Source organism: Syngnathoides biaculeatus, chromosome 23 (genome assembly GCF_019802595.1).
Source record: "Syngnathoides biaculeatus isolate LvHL_M chromosome 23, ASM1980259v1, whole genome shotgun sequence".
Lineage (NCBI taxonomy): Eukaryota > Metazoa > Chordata > Actinopteri > Syngnathiformes > Syngnathidae > Syngnathoides > Syngnathoides biaculeatus.
The window spans coordinates 590,332-605,574 of record NC_084662.1 but is presented as its reverse complement, the minus strand read 5'-3'; the positions used below and the strand labels follow the sequence as shown (position 1 = coordinate 605,574).

At 46.3% G+C, this 15,243-nt stretch overlaps 1 protein-coding gene across 2 annotated transcripts; it reads right to left on the bottom strand.

The window, feature by feature from the left end:
• Positions 1-359: 359 nt before the first annotated feature.
• Positions 360-15,221, bottom strand: LOC133496802 (putative RNA exonuclease pqe-1). 2 transcript variants are annotated; one of them, XM_061812813.1, is made up of 2 exons: positions 10,459-15,221; positions 360-7,829 (listed from the first exon to the last, which is right to left on the bottom strand). In XM_061812813.1, exon 1 carries the CDS (start codon positions 13,234-13,236, stop codon positions 12,301-12,303), a length of 936 nt encoding a protein of 311 aa, XP_061668797.1. In that variant the 5' UTR covers positions 13,237-15,221; the 3' UTR covers positions 360-7,829; positions 10,459-12,300. The 2 variants fall into 2 exon arrangements, with proteins under 2 accessions (XP_061668797.1, XP_061668796.1); XM_061812812.1 differs by having other exon boundaries at positions 360-7,808.
• Positions 15,222-15,243: the final 22 nt, after the last annotated feature.

The window sequence follows — 15,243 nt, the reverse complement described above, 5'->3', positions numbered from 1 at the left end:
CATTTTTTTTTCTTTGTCTTCAATCTGCCATCTGGTCTGGGTTCCTGAAACCCCATGCTCACTTCTTACAGCCACCAGCAGCTTGACCTCCAACTCTGGCAGCCTGGTCCAAATTGGAATTATGCAAATACAAAATCATGTCCTCAGACTAACTTGGTTCACATCTGATCAAGTAAATGCTCATTCACACTCTTATCTCTCTGTCCTCTCTTCATATGAGGTCTGACACTATAGTCTGGCCTGGTAATGGAGCTAGTGGAGACAGATCCCTTCCGCCAAACAGTTAACAGGCGGAGCATGTCAGGTTTACGCTACCGATGACAGTTGAAGAACAATATCAGAGATTACGTCAGCAGTGTGCCAGGTTCACAGAATGTAGGACATTTAAAGTACAATTTCTCAAGGAAGGAAGACAAGAGGAACGTTTGCTCGCAAGCAGAACGTGTGATGTGTCTCTCTCACCATGTATCTCTCTCACTATCTTCAGTCAGTTCTGTTCACATCTCCACGACTCCTCCTTTTTATATCCTAAGAGCGGTCTGTAACGCAACATAGCAAACATGACCAAAAAAAAATTAAGTCCTTGCGATGTCTTCACCATCCTCTCGAGATTGTCAGTCTCTATTTTGTCTGCTGCATCACTGTCCTATGTTTCAATGGCAACCACTGTGCCTCTTAATTGCATCACATTGTTTAAGCACATCATACCAAAAGTTTCCAGAGCACTCAATGTGCCACTTGATTGCATCACATTGTTTAAGCACAAGAATTTATTTTACTTTTACTATTTATTCTTTTATCATGCATTTGCTTCTTAGTCTTGCTCTGAATTGTTGTTCCTGTGAGCTGCATGAGAGACTTAGTGTGAAACAGTGACACCTGGGAGGCGATGTGCCCCTGCCGACCTCAAGCAGATACTCCCGTACACTGGGAAGCGATGTCTCCATTGTGACCGCAGCACGTTTCCCTGCTGACCTTAAGCAGATACTCCTCAACACGGGGAGTCAATGTTCCCTTTCCACCACATGCGGATCCTCCCAAACGCCATAAACATGTCTTTAAACAATGCCCTCTTTTCTCTCGTGGGTTTATCACGACAGTGTCCAATCTTGAAGAAATATGTACCTTAGTGTTTATGTTGGGGTGGGTGTAGCTATCTGTACTGTGTAACCATGTAACCTGAGAAAGCAATAAAAAGAGAAACAACAGTTTGGATGACTAAGAACGAGGTTTGGTTGTGCAGCTGGTCAGCCAAACCGTTTTTCCTCATGAGCCTTAAAGACGTCTTCATTGTCCCTAATTAATTGTATATTCAGTCCAGCAGATGGGTGTCGAACGTGACATTTGCTTGGTCCTTCGAGCCGGATTCCAACATACCCGAAGATCCCAGCTTCAGAGTCGACCTCCAGGAAAGACCGTGGCCACAGCAACACAGAACCGTTAAGGGACTGGTCCTTGAGCTCTCAGACTGAGATCTGAAGGTTGACGGAAATTCGAGGGACAAGAAGATGTCTGGGTAAGAAAAATGTTCTTACGAGGTATAAAAAGAGAAACTAAGGAACGTCAACAGGAAAAATAGCACAGAATTTCTAGTTCTTAGATTTGTTGTGAATTTATTTATTATGTATTTGAATTATTGTAGGTACATTTAGTATGTTAGTGTCATCCTATGCTTGTGTCATCCTTGCTTCGAAGAGTCTTGTCCACAGGACGAGCTCCTACACACAGATGCAATAGTATCTTCCTAGAAGTGGCCTAAGGACAACTCCATCAAAACTAAAGAATGTGCCACATCATCACTAAACTCTGTGCCTTTGTTCATTTCATCTGCTCACCTCTCCTTTTGACCTTGTGTGTTTTCTTAAAAAAAAAAAAGAAAAAAAAAACTATGTGAGAGGCTGGTTCAGAATGTGTTTGGAGACTGTAACTGGCCTCTCTCTCACATCCTCCTGATCAGAAGAAAGACGACTTCTTGTCTGTTATTTGTGCAATCATTCCAGCAAGTTAGGTGACAAACCTAGCATTTTCTCGGTCCTTTGAGTCAGATTCCAAGATACCTGAGGATCCCGGCTTCAGAGTCGATTTCCAGGAAGACCATGGCCACGGCAACACAGACCCGTTAAGGGACTGGTCCTCGAACTCTCTAACTGGGATCTGAGGTTGGACGGAAATCCAACTGACAAAAAGACATCTTGGTAAGAACAATTTTCTTACGAGGTATAAAAGGAGTGATTGTCGACGGGAAATCTGCGCGAAGGTGCGTCGCAGTCTACATGGAGGTAACGTGTAAGAGGTACAGTTAAATTCCATGTAACGAGGACGGACTCGTCTGTTTTGGTTACAGTTAAATTCCATGTAACGAGGGTGGACTTGTCTGTATCGGTCACAGTTAAATTCCGTGAAAGGTAACGAGGGTGAACTCGTCTGTACTTTAAAAGTGGTAATAAACGAGGGCGGATTTGTGTGCACTTAAATTCCGTGGACTGTAACGAGGGCGGACTCGTCTGTTTAGCTTACAGTTAAATTCCGTGAAAAGTAACGAGGACGGACTCGTGTACGTACTTAAATTCCGAGTTAAATAAAATACATTCTGTATCAAATAAGATTGAATAAAACTGCAGTATAAAACGTGTGCTATTGTGTAAACGAGTGTTTGAGAGACAGGATAGGAAGTGACGACTTTTTTGGAAGCCAAGGCAAGATTCCTCCACCCTTCTGGGTAGAAGCCTGAGGAGTACCACGCAAGAGTATTTAACAGTCACCCTGTCTAATACAAAAATACCAACCGTAGTACACACTAAGTGTAGTTTGTTGGCTCCAAATTCGCAAAATGGGGAAAAATATTAGTAAACAAAAGGAAAGGGAGAACTCGACTTGCAAGGATTGGAAATTTGTCGAAGCACAAAGCTAAAATATTTACATAAATGGATTAAAAAAAAATACAACTACGCTGGCCAGCTTAATTCGCAAAAAATAATTCAGTTGAAAGATGACATAGATTGTAGAAATAAAGGTGACCTTACTAAAATGGCCTAAGATGAGTAGGACAATACCTAATGGTGGTTACAAGAGAGGAATGAGTCAGAAAAAAGAAAGAACAAGATAATGAATAGAGAAAACCGACCACACCCCTCTACCCTGACTTACACCACCACACAGAATGACTTGATCAGACGCAACTGAGTTGAAATGGTTGAAAAGACTGGGAGGACTATTATCTCCAGCACAGACTGCTGCACAAATGACCAACTTTCCACCAAGTCAAGGTGACTTGAACCCAATGATCCAAGTAATCAACCCCGACACACAAAATGGCGGCAACCTGACTATTTTAATGTATAGGACTTGGTCCGTGGGTGATGTTAAAAATGCTGTGGAAGATAACACTTCACACAAAGTCGACATGAATTAATATGTAGAAGATATGGAAAATTTGAAAATTCAGAGAGCAACCCAGGGTTTAACATAGAGCAAATTACACTAAAATAGGAGGAGAAAAGTAAAAGTTGATGAGCCTTTTGAGGAATACAGAGTGAGAATGACAACTGTATTCAAGATGTTTTTATTTCCTGCAGGAAGATGGAGAATATTCCATTTCAACAGCAGTTGACATGGTCTCCATGCAGGTTCAAAAGAAGGAATCATAGTTGGGTGAACAAACATTACATTGGACTGATTACTGGCACATTGGAGGAATATGTTAATCATGCCCTCCATGTGGATTAAATTCTGAAAGATAAAAAGAAACAAACAAGCTACAACTTTTATGAGAAAGACACTGCTTCAGCAAGCAAAACATTTCCTAAAAGAACAAGAGGATAAAATGAATGAAGACTTTCTTAATGTAACAATGCGGTACAAAAAAATTCCAGAACCAAATTTTCATTACGAAAATAAACTCAACAAATGCACTCCCGAAAAAAATAAAATAATAACAGTTGATTATCTGCACACAGATAATCTGGGAACGGCAGCTACAAGGGTCAAACTCCCATAGGCCTTGAAAGACAGACGCTTAATATTGCCACATGTATCACTGTTTAAACCATATGACACACACTCAGAGTGGTTGTGAGGTTTCGTCAAAAGAGGCCAAACGGTAACTAGTTGGAAACTAGACAAGGAAAATTTGAAAAAGACAGGTTAGTGCAGGCTGTAACCTTCATCAAAAGTGACGCGGTATCAACTCCTCCCTCTTAACAGAGGAAGAGGAAACTAAAAGAAGTCCCAGAATGCATATGGTCAATAGGACCATCAGATGTGGGACTCATTAGGGGAGTGCAACCTGTACAAATTAGACCAAAAACAGAATACATGCTATTTATGAAAGAATATCCATTATAACCAGATGCATTAGACATCATAAAGCCAATTATTGAGTCATTATTTAATGCAGGGGTTATAGTTGAATTTCCAGACTCTCCATGCAACATGCCTATTTTTCCAGTAAAAAAATAAAAAAGGGCCACCCCCATCAGGAGGTTGGAGAACGGTTCAAGACCTATATGCAGTAAATGCCACTGTTAACACAGCAAGCACCTTGTGTCCCAGACAAACATACACATTGCTGAATTCATTAAGACCAGATGCAAATGTTTTTACAGGAGTAGATTGAGTTGCATTTGCATGTGGAGGCAACAATACATATTTACCAGGTTATCTTAAGAGTACTGTGAAAGGCCAACCATTTATTCACAAGTTAAGACACCCAGTATGTCCACATAACTTGCAAAAGTGATATATTAGCATTGTTAAAACATTTAGCAAGGAGGGACACAAGGTTAGTAAGAACAAGTTAAGAACTTAGGACACAACCTTAGCGCGGGAAGAACAATTTTAGATGATAGAAAAAATAGTTGTACTTAATGCACCAAAACCACAAACAAATTATGGAACAATAACTTTTTCCAAATTAATGTATGAGGAAGTCCTCAAAATGACATCATTGTTAAAATGGACAGAAGAATCCCAAAAAGCTTTCTGTGAGATAAAGGGGGAATTTGTGTCAGAATATAGTAAAATCCTTTATGCAGATACTAGATTGTAAAGGTCATATTATGACCTCAGTTTTAGTGCAACAACATTGAGACTCATCATAGCATGTGCATTACCCCAGTGTGTAAGAGCAGTTATTGTGACATCGATTGCTGTAGAAACAAGTTCAAATAGTTTTGTTCCATCTTCTGATTCTTCATTAAAATAACACGACCACGTCATGAGGATGGAGCAAACATGATTGTCAAAAGTTAGCTGAAATATGAGCCAAAATTTGAAGTGGCCTGAGAGATGAGCCTTTAGAAAGAAGAGAAATGTTATTTGGAAATGGCTCAGCTAAGAAAATGCATGGTATCGACAGGAAAAATGAAGATGCTGAGGTTCTGGTATGGTGTGAACAGGTTGGATAGCATTAGAAATTAGCTCATTAGAGGGACAGCCAAAGTTTGATGTTTTGAAGACAAGGTTAGCGAGGCCAGACCTAGATGGTTTGGACATGTTCAGAGACGAGAGAGTGAGTGTGTTAGTAGAAGGGTGCAGAGGATGGAGCTGCCAGGGTGTTTTAAAACATTTCTGATACCTCGCTCAGGAGTTCGGTATCAAATTTTAATAGGTTCGTCGGAGATAGGCACTCAGAAATGAAGACAAGACACATTCTGGCTACCAACAATTGGCACTTTATTGGTCCCACACAGAAATGGTAACACAAGCACGAGCACAAATCACGTGGTATGAAGCTAAGTAATATCCAATCAGCTCTTAGAAGAATATCCAGCTCTTACCGTGCGCCAATAGGAGGGAGAGCCAACACTCCAGGTAGAGAGCAGCTTCAATACCGGCTGGGCATCCGTACGCAACTCTACCTAGAGTATCTAAAGTTCTCCTTTTATACTCTAAGCATATGCGGAAGGAGGGGTGAGTGGCCAATTCATCCCGCCTGACGCCACACTATTCTTTGTTACCAACAAATGGCGTTGCACGACATCATATAACACAAAAACATCTTTTTATGACATTGCTGGTTATTCAAAGCTATTGCGATCGTCTTTTAGGTTATACAAAGCTATTGCGAAACATATACGAAGCTATTGCGAAACATCTTTTAATTATGGAAAAACAACACAATAAAATTATTCTTACTTCATTCCACTCTTGATGTTTTTCCATCATTCAAAATGTAAGCAATTGATTATAGGCGATTATATATTTCCTTCTCTACCTCAAGCCGGATGCGTCGCACATAATAGCAAGTTCCCATATTGCATAGCGTAAGCACACAAATAACAATCATTAACACGATCAAGGGTGGCAAGAAAGTAGTACGCGCAGTGGAGGACATTCCTGTGAAGATGTCCCACCAATGATGAGACTAATTTAGCGGCATGCACTACTTCCCCTTTTACTACCATAGTTGACACCATGAGACTGGAAATGTTAGACGCATGTGACTTGATGAGTTTTTGGATGTCTGTAGAACTTTCCAATGCGCATTTGAATCATTCCAGAGACACTGACCAGGGGGAGCGTAGTACCTCCCACTGGACCGCAGTCAACCTGCGGGACTCCGAATAGTTAGTCAAACGATACGTCATGTTTCCCCAGCGCCATATGTGTACATCTTGAAGGCATCCTACAAAAAGAACCGAAGGTACTTGTGAGTTATTTTGTGTTGTAGCCACACAGAGAGTATGCGGTCCAACTTGCCACATCATCTCTCTGGCTGGCTCCCTAGTCCAATCACAAAGTACAACCTCTGAGTCGGTTAGGCACGGATTCAAGTACGCATGTTGTTATCTGCAAGCCAACCCTTGGTCTGTTAAATCACATAAATCTGATTTAAAGGTTTTGTTGGTTTTTGGTTCAAACCACTCTCCGTCCATGTGTAAAAACCAATATCCACTTGTCGTTATAACAGGCAAAACCTGATATTTACAAACCACCTTTGTTGTCGTCACGTTGTACTGGGTCCAATACCCCGTACATTTATTTTTGTTACATTTGGTGTGTTCGGGATGTAATGTCAACCACAAAGAGTCAGAAATGTTCCAAACCTTCCGCCACTCTTGATAATTTCCCGACGTAACTATCCTTAGAAACGACTCCTTTTGAGCCGCAGTGTGTAGAGTTTGAATACTACAGCTACTCTGTTCTGTCAAGTTCTGAAGCACGTTCTCTGCTTCGTCCCATAATTTGATATCCCAATTAAACACTGTTTTCTAAAGTTTTGCATTTTCTTTTTGTCCCACCAGAGCTTTAGGAAGCCAAACCCCTATTTGATGCAAGGCCCTGGCAGAGTGTTCTCCAGTATTGGACAGCATGGTCCGAGTTACCTCATTATCAGCAGTATTTGCCAATCCCAATACGGTTCCCGTTCCCCCCAACAAAGTATCATACCATGCCCTTTTTATTCTGTTACATATCGGAATCGGGGGAAAGTGAATTGTCCAGTATATCTTCAACCACTGCTTGAGCTAGGTGTGTACAGGTGTCACGAATTGGAGTCAAGTGTGTTTGAATGACCGTGACCACATACCCCCACGTCAAATCACCGTCATCCCCAACCTCCCCGATGGTGAAATCCTCCTCTGCAATTGCCGTCCAAGTCGTTCCTCGATGATATCCCGATGAACTGGCTTGTCTCGCACGCATGACCTTCGGTCATTCCCCAGGAGAGTTGGACCATGGCACCAACGGCAAGGAGGCAGATGACCCAGTCATTTCCAATTCCTCGGCGCCGGATGTCCTCAATCTCTGCGTCCTCCCGTCAAGGGTCGTCCAATCAGCAGCTCCCACTTCAACAAGCACCCACCAAGCTGCAACAGATATGGTTACCACTATTGACAAAAGAAAACATGATTAGTATTCTCGCATGTAACATTTATTGACGGGTACGTTCACCCATTTTTCCTCTCCTTGATATAAAACACTGACTGTGGCATCAGACCCCTGAGCTATAATTTCCGCAGCTCGAGGAGGTCCTGATTGCATTTTCCCCAAAGATATGGGAAACGGTGTCATTTTTACCTTTCCCACCAATATTGTCCGCACATCAATTCCTGTTCCAAATTGAAATTTACCTATTCTCAAATACAAAGTCATTCCAGCCAGGATGTCCATTCCAATTATCCACTCTGGGATGGGGGTGACGACCACTTCAAATTTCCATATTGGCATTTTCCCAATTTTTAATGGAAGAATTACTGCTTTTCCATTTACAATTTGTCCCCCCAATCCTCGCAGTGGAACATTTTCACCCTTCATTTTATCAGGGTTTCCGTGTCCAATTGAACATGGGGTCTGATGTCCCCAACTGACCATCGATTGATAATTTTGTTCTGGCTGGTTGACTGAGTTTGTCCTCCATCCTAGCTGAGGAGGTCAAAGGTACGTGACCTCTTGTCCTTATTTTTCCCCTTACTCTTGGGTTTCGCTCGGCCCTTTCTCACAGCAGCCACATAGCTGGGGCCTCTTGTGTCTACTAGCATGTCGTCGCTTGAGTCTGTATCTTCCTCTTCCTCTTCTTCATCCTCAAATGCATCCAAGGGAGGGGCTGTTGGTTGAGCTGCCGGCGTCATCATTCCCTTTATGATGGTGGCCAGCTGAGCAATTTCTGATTTTCCCTTTGATCCCCTGCTCAAGCAATTTACCTTCAATCCCCTTTGTTTGCATCTTGCAGCCAAGGCACTTGTGGGTAGCCCGTCAATTTCTTCTGCCGGTACTCCCGCTACAATGAGTGCTTTCCACATTTCCCGCCTACTACTCCCGGCTTCGGGCGGTTTCGCGCGCGGTCGTTTGCCATCTGTTTCGGACCTGTAATTCTCAGGGCAAGGCTGATGTACTGTGTCTCCCCAATCTCCCAAAGTCGCCAACTCCAACAAGCGCGTTTTTACGTCACTGAAGCTGTTATCGACGGCTCCTAACAAAATAGTAAGTATCGCAGACCTGTAGTGGGGGGGTGCGTCTCGAATCATTGCATCACGCACCACCTTTGGCACTGCTGTTTCATCAATAAAAGCATGACCCGCTCGCGATATCGACTCGCGTGTACACAATCTCCCCATTCTGTGAATTGCGTCGCGGATGGTTACCCAAGGCCCTTTGATCTCGGGCCAATCATGCCACGTTGGATACACAGATTGCGCTGTCATAGCATACAAGGCAAATAGCGAAAAAGAATCACCTACCGCCATTGCTCTCCCGTTTGCACGAAACTCTGCATTCATTCGAGAATCTGAACTCAAGCCTCCAAATCGCGAAAAGTCCTCTAAGTCAAGCTCTATGGCGTCAGCTCCTTCCTCATACATCCGCCTGAGCCAAGAATCAGCTGGTTCTCCCTGCTTTTGTCGATACTTTGATGTTAAATGGGCTATCTCTTCCTGAGAGAAGTCCTCTTTTGTTATCGTCATTCTGGGCGGCGTCTGAGGCTGTTCTATTCGCCTCATTATAGGGTTTCCTTCCCTATCAACTATAGGCACATTATTCTCATCTCGCTGTTCTTCAAAGACGGGCAAGACAACATGCTGTTCCTCCCGTCGAGATCGGTTTATCTTGGAGATGTCCAAGTTGTGGATACAGCGGTTGAGGTTTCATTTCCCCGCCATATTGCATGTCGCCATCTCCCCATATGTCGCCATTCCATCCCTCTGGCTCCCAGTCTTCCTGGAGTGCCACAGCGAAAGAGCGGACCTGTTTTGGGTCGATGCGACGCGGTCTTTTATTACTTTTCTCGCGCGCCATTGAAGAAATAAAAGCCACTGATTTCTCCAAGATTTTCTGCGCTTTAGCTTGGTCAGATTCGAGCGCTTTAATATTCTCTTCAAGTTGCGCTATCTTTTTATCTTTTTGCATTTCAGAAGCGCATACTTTATCCAAAGCCTTTGTTCTTTCCTTCCAGGCTTCGGCAAAAATCCACAACATCTCTCGGACGCCACCCAGCGGGGCTTTGTCCCTCACATCCACCCTGCTTAACATGCGCTGTAGCAGCGGTGGAGTTGCCAAGGGAATTTCTCCTATCCACGGCTTAGGGCGTCCCCCGTACCGTCTGAGGAGTTTCCCTATTTCTTCAAATCCAAGGCTCCTCCAGTCGGAGACGCCATCCTCATTGGGAGCCACCTCCGCTCCCTTCACCGTTTTACACTTAAAACTTGAGGCCACTTCCGCCTCCTTCACAGTTTTGCTCTTAAAGCAACAAGCCATTTCTGAATGTATTCTCCGCGATCCTGCCGACAACGCCAAAAATGTTTTAAAACATTTCTGATACCTCGCTCAGGAGTTCGGTATCAAATTTTAATAGGTTCGTCGGAGATAGGCACTCAGAAATGAAGACAAGACACACTTCTGGCTACCAACAATTGGCACTTTATTGGTCCCACACAGAAATGGTAACACAAGCACAAGCACAAATCACGTGGTATGAAGCTAAGTAATATCCAATCAGCTCTTAGAAGTATATCCAGCTCTTACCGTGCGCCAATAGGAGGGAGAGCCAACACTCTAGGTAGAGAGCAGCTTCAATACCGGCTGGGCATCCGTACGCAACCCGCAGCAGACTCTACCTAGAGTATCTAAAGTTCTCCTTTTATACTCTAAGCATATGCGGAAGGAGGGGTGAGTGGCCAATTCATCCCGCCTGACGCCACACTATTCTTTGTTACCAACAAATGGCGTTGCACGACATCATATAACACAAAAACATCTTTTTATGACATTGCTGGTTATTCAAAGCTATTGTGATCGTCTTTTAGGTTATACAAAGCTATTGCGAAACATATACGAAGCTATTGCGAAACATCTTTTAATTATGGAAAAACAACACAATAAAATTATTCTTACTTCACAGGGGAATGAGCGAGAGGAAGACCAAAGAAAAGGTTGATGGATGTTGTGAGGGACGATATGAGGACAGTGGGTGTTAGAGAAGAAGATAGACAGCCAATATGCATTTGCAATAGTGCAGGTTTTTGCGCTGTACTGAAAAAAAAACAGGGGTTGATTTCATCCGCAGCCAAAGTAACACATGCAAAATTCTTAGTTGATTTCAATACAACTGCCTAAAAAACTTTGACTGAATGCAAATGCCTAGCACATACATCGAGCAAAGATATGATTTTATTGGGAAATACCTTCTCGGATAGAATACTAAAGGAAGCTGCATTGAAGAAAAAAAAAAAATTATGACAAGACATTTACATTCTGATTTCACGTCAGAGAATTGTCACGTCCCATCGGAACGAGAGGTAGGACCCAAATGCAGGAACTCGGAAGACGCAAGGTAGTTCAAGAAGAGTTTATTGTAGAGCAGAGGTCGGGGATCCAGCAGGCAGTCCGGTGCAGCAGCGGTAGTTGTGACGTCGGGCGAAGACAACAGATGAGCGGACAGGCAGGAGTCGGTACACGGGGAAACAATCAACCCAGGCAGAAGTGTCAAGGAGTCAGGCTTACAAGGTTGGTCAGAGAACGGACGGAGGTCGGTACACACAGGTTCAGTCAGGGATACGAGAGTGCTGGAACGGGACATAAAGCTCAACGAACTGGCGGAGGACCAGTCGTCACCGGGTCCTATCTATACAGGGGATGATCAGCCCGCATGAGGAGCAGGTGTGCGCCTCCCAATCAGCGCAGCCGCGCGGGCACCTGCGCAGCTCATGCTGAAGCGGCAGGATCATGACAGTACCCCCCCTTCAAAGGCACGGCTCCCAGACGTGCCTAAACGAAAAAACAGACAATAACACAGGCAGGGGTGGGCGGAAGGGGGTCCGGAGGAGGGCACGCCCCCCCCTGAACCCCAGACTGGTGGCCATCCAGGCCACCAAACACGAGGCGTCTGGGCGGACAGGTCAGGAGGACGACCCGGACGCCAAGCACCAGGGTCCCCACGGGGCGACTCGGGCGGACGACCTCTGTGGGGAACCAAACGGCGAGGCAGGAACCAGAACGAGGCAGGCCCCTGCTCCAGACGAGAACCTCCCACGCCGTCGTTGCAAGACGACCAGGGATTGGTCGCCAACGAGGCCAGGTCCTGAAGCGGCTGGGCGAACTCAGGAGTGAAGAAGATGATGGAGAGCAGGACCAGAGCCATGACCACCACCCCGAAGTCTCTCCAGCTCCTGAGTGGCTCCACAGAACTCCCCAGCTCCTGCTGGACAGGGACATGAGAAGGCGGCGGCGACGCCAGTACCGCCCCCTCCTGGACAGCAACGTGAGAAGGCGGCGGCGACGCCAGTACCGCCCCCTCCTGGTCAGCAACTTGAGAAGACGGCGCCATCGCCGCCCCCTCCTGGTCAGCAACTTGAGAAGGCGGCGCCATCACCGCCCCTCCTGGTCAGCAACTTGAGAAGGCGGCGCCATCGCCGCCCCCTCCTGGTCAGCAACGTGAGAAGGCGGCGCCATCGCCGCCCCCTCCTGGACAGGAATGTGAGAAGGCGGCGCCATCGCCGCCCCCTCCTGGACAGGAACGTGAGAAGGCGGCGCCATCGCCGCCCCCTCCTGGACAGGAACGTGAGAAGGCGGCGCCATCGCCGCCCCGTCCTGGACAGGAACGTGAGAAGGCGGCGCCATCGCCGCCCCGTCCTGGACAGGAACGTGAGAAGGCGGCGCCATCGCCGCCCCCTCCTGGACAGCAACTTGAGAAGGCGGCGCCAGTACCGCCCCCTCCTGGACAGGAACGTGAGAAGGCGGCGCCATCGCCGCCCCCTCCTGGACAGGAACGTGAGGGCGTGCCCGTCGCCGACAGAGCAGGAGTGTGGAGCGTCCGCGGGCCGGTCGCCACTGCCACTCCAGAGCACGGACGAGAAGCGGCTGTGGAGACGTCGCCACCTTCTGGACAGCAACGTGAGGCGGCATCGGGTCGGTCCCCACTGCCACGTGAGCTTGCAGTGCATCCGTAGAAACAGCAACGTGGGCGTGGCGCGGTGGCGAATCCGTTTCCAGGGCAACGTGAACCTGAGTAGGCGGAGAGTCAGTCAAAACTGACACGTGGGCGTGTCTCGGGAGCGGGTCAGTTCCAACTGCCACGTGAACCTGAGTCAGCAGCGAGTCTGTCGCCGTTGCGACGTCAGCGTAGGTCGGCTGGTTCGCCAATCCTTGCCGGACCTGGGCCGTGAGAGCCGCCAATTCAGCGCTCTGCCTCTCTAACTGCGCCCGCATTTCGCGACAGAACGCCTCGTGGTTTGGCGGCTCCTCCTCCCTCTGGGCTTTAGGCTTCGCCACCAGCTGCGGGTCTGCCGGTCTCACAGTTGCCATCCAGTTGTGGGAGGACGGTGTCTTCGTTGCCCCACAGCGAGAGACACCAGGGAGCGCCCGGCCGGGGCGTCTCCTCTGGCCGCCACGTCCCGGGTAGATGGCCAAGCGGGTTCCCTCGTACCGATAGGTGCACTTGGATCTACCGGGCGAAGTCGCTCGGGTGCTGGAAACGCGGTAAGGCGGGGCAAACTGACTGGGATCAAAAGCCGGGCAAAGAAACTCAAAATCAAAGTCGTCGGAGTCATACTCAGGCAGCCGGCATACAAATCACGGTCCTCCTCATATTCCGAAAAGTCAGAGTCCAGAAGAATATGAGGAGCCGGACGGGTCGTGTTCAGGACGTATTCGTACTTCGCTGGCGGAGCGTAAGACACGGAAGTGGAGGACGTCAGGGAGCCTACCCGGATTGGACAGGCTTGGTCCTCCAGCAGACGGTCTACCTTGCGTCGGTCCCGGCAACGCCGGGTCTTTCCTGCTGGGTCCTGTGATGGCCAGTTCGTTCTGTCACGTCCCATCGGAACGAGAGGTAGGACCCAAATGCAGGAACTCGGAAGACACAAGGTAGTTCAAGAAGAGACACGTTTATTGTACGCAGAGGTCGGGGATCCAGCAGGCAGTCCGGTGCAGCAGCGGTAGTTGTGACGTCGGGCGAAGACAACAGATGAGCGGACAGGCAGGAGTCGGTACACGGGGAAACAATCAACCCAGGCAGAAGTGTCAAGGAGTCAGGCTTACAAGGTTGGTCAGAGAACGGACGGAGGTCGGTACACACAGGTTCAGTCAGGGATACGAGAGTGCTGGAACGGGACATAAAGCTCAACGAACTGGCGGAGGACCGGTCGTCACCGGGTCCTATCTATACAGGTGATGATCAGCCCGCATGAGGAGCAGGTGTGCGCCTCCCAATCAGCGCAGTCGCGCGGGCACCTGCGCAGCTCATGCTGAAGCGGCAGGATCATGACAAGAATGGGCAGCAAGATTGACACATGGGTTAAGACATCTCTCAACAAGGTGGCATTGACACAACAAAATTATCACACACATGGGTTTACACATCCTGCATACTAAAAAGAGAAAAATTAGTTAAATAATATATGAGATAGACGTAAGAAAGACATCATTGTTGAAAATTGTTGCACAGGAGAAAAAAAAAGTTTACAAAAAAGCATTATATAAATGGGAGACAATGGTTTTTTACATGTCTCAAACAAGAGGGAAAGGAAAAGTTATACAACATTATACAATTTATATTTATATTTTTTGTAAAGCATGTTTGAATAGTGTGGTAAACATAACCCACAAAGCTCAGACTAAAAATGGCTCTTCCAGGCTCTCAGCAGTAGGGCAAATTGGGGGTTCTGGGGGCACTGGGGCTTGGGTGCATGTGAGACGTGTGAGGAAGGAGCATTGGCGCTCTCTTAAATTATTGACAATGCCAACAGCTTAAAAAATAAATAAATAAAATTGAAAACTAAATTTAGGTTAATTTGACACTTTGTAAAAAGGTCATTTCAGTCTAGGATCTATTTTGGTAGGTGTGCAAAAAGTTGACTGGAGGCTGGGTGCAGACTTACAGTCTCTAAAAATAGCCAAAAGTCAGAGAAGACATTAAAAGACACTTAACCTATTAGGGACACCTAAATAAAATGCCTACCCTAAAAGTAGTTAAGTCCCAAATTAGGAGGCTGTGGCGTGGTCACAATCATGATAACATTCTTCCTGCTTATAACACATCTGTGGAGCGCCGGAATGTTCTCCTACTATGAAAAACCTTTGACACTCCAAATAATTTTGAGCGCCACCAAAGAACCTTTGAAACCACCTTCTTATGAAGAAGCAAATATACTTCACCTTGCTTCTTTGCGAAGGCAAGAATAGTCCTAAGGATACAGAGATAACTACTAGTACCCCGTCTTCTAAATCAAAATTAACCAAAGTAAAAGTGATCCAAAAACTAGAGGGTAGTTACTGGTTTGAAATTGCAACAGGCATTTAAAAAAAAAAAAA

Excerpts from the sequence above, each read along its gene's own strand:
- LOC133496802 (XM_061812813.1), bottom strand. The coding sequence starts at position 13,236 with ATGGCAACTGTGAGACCGGCAGACCCGCAGCTGGTGGCGAAGCCTAAA.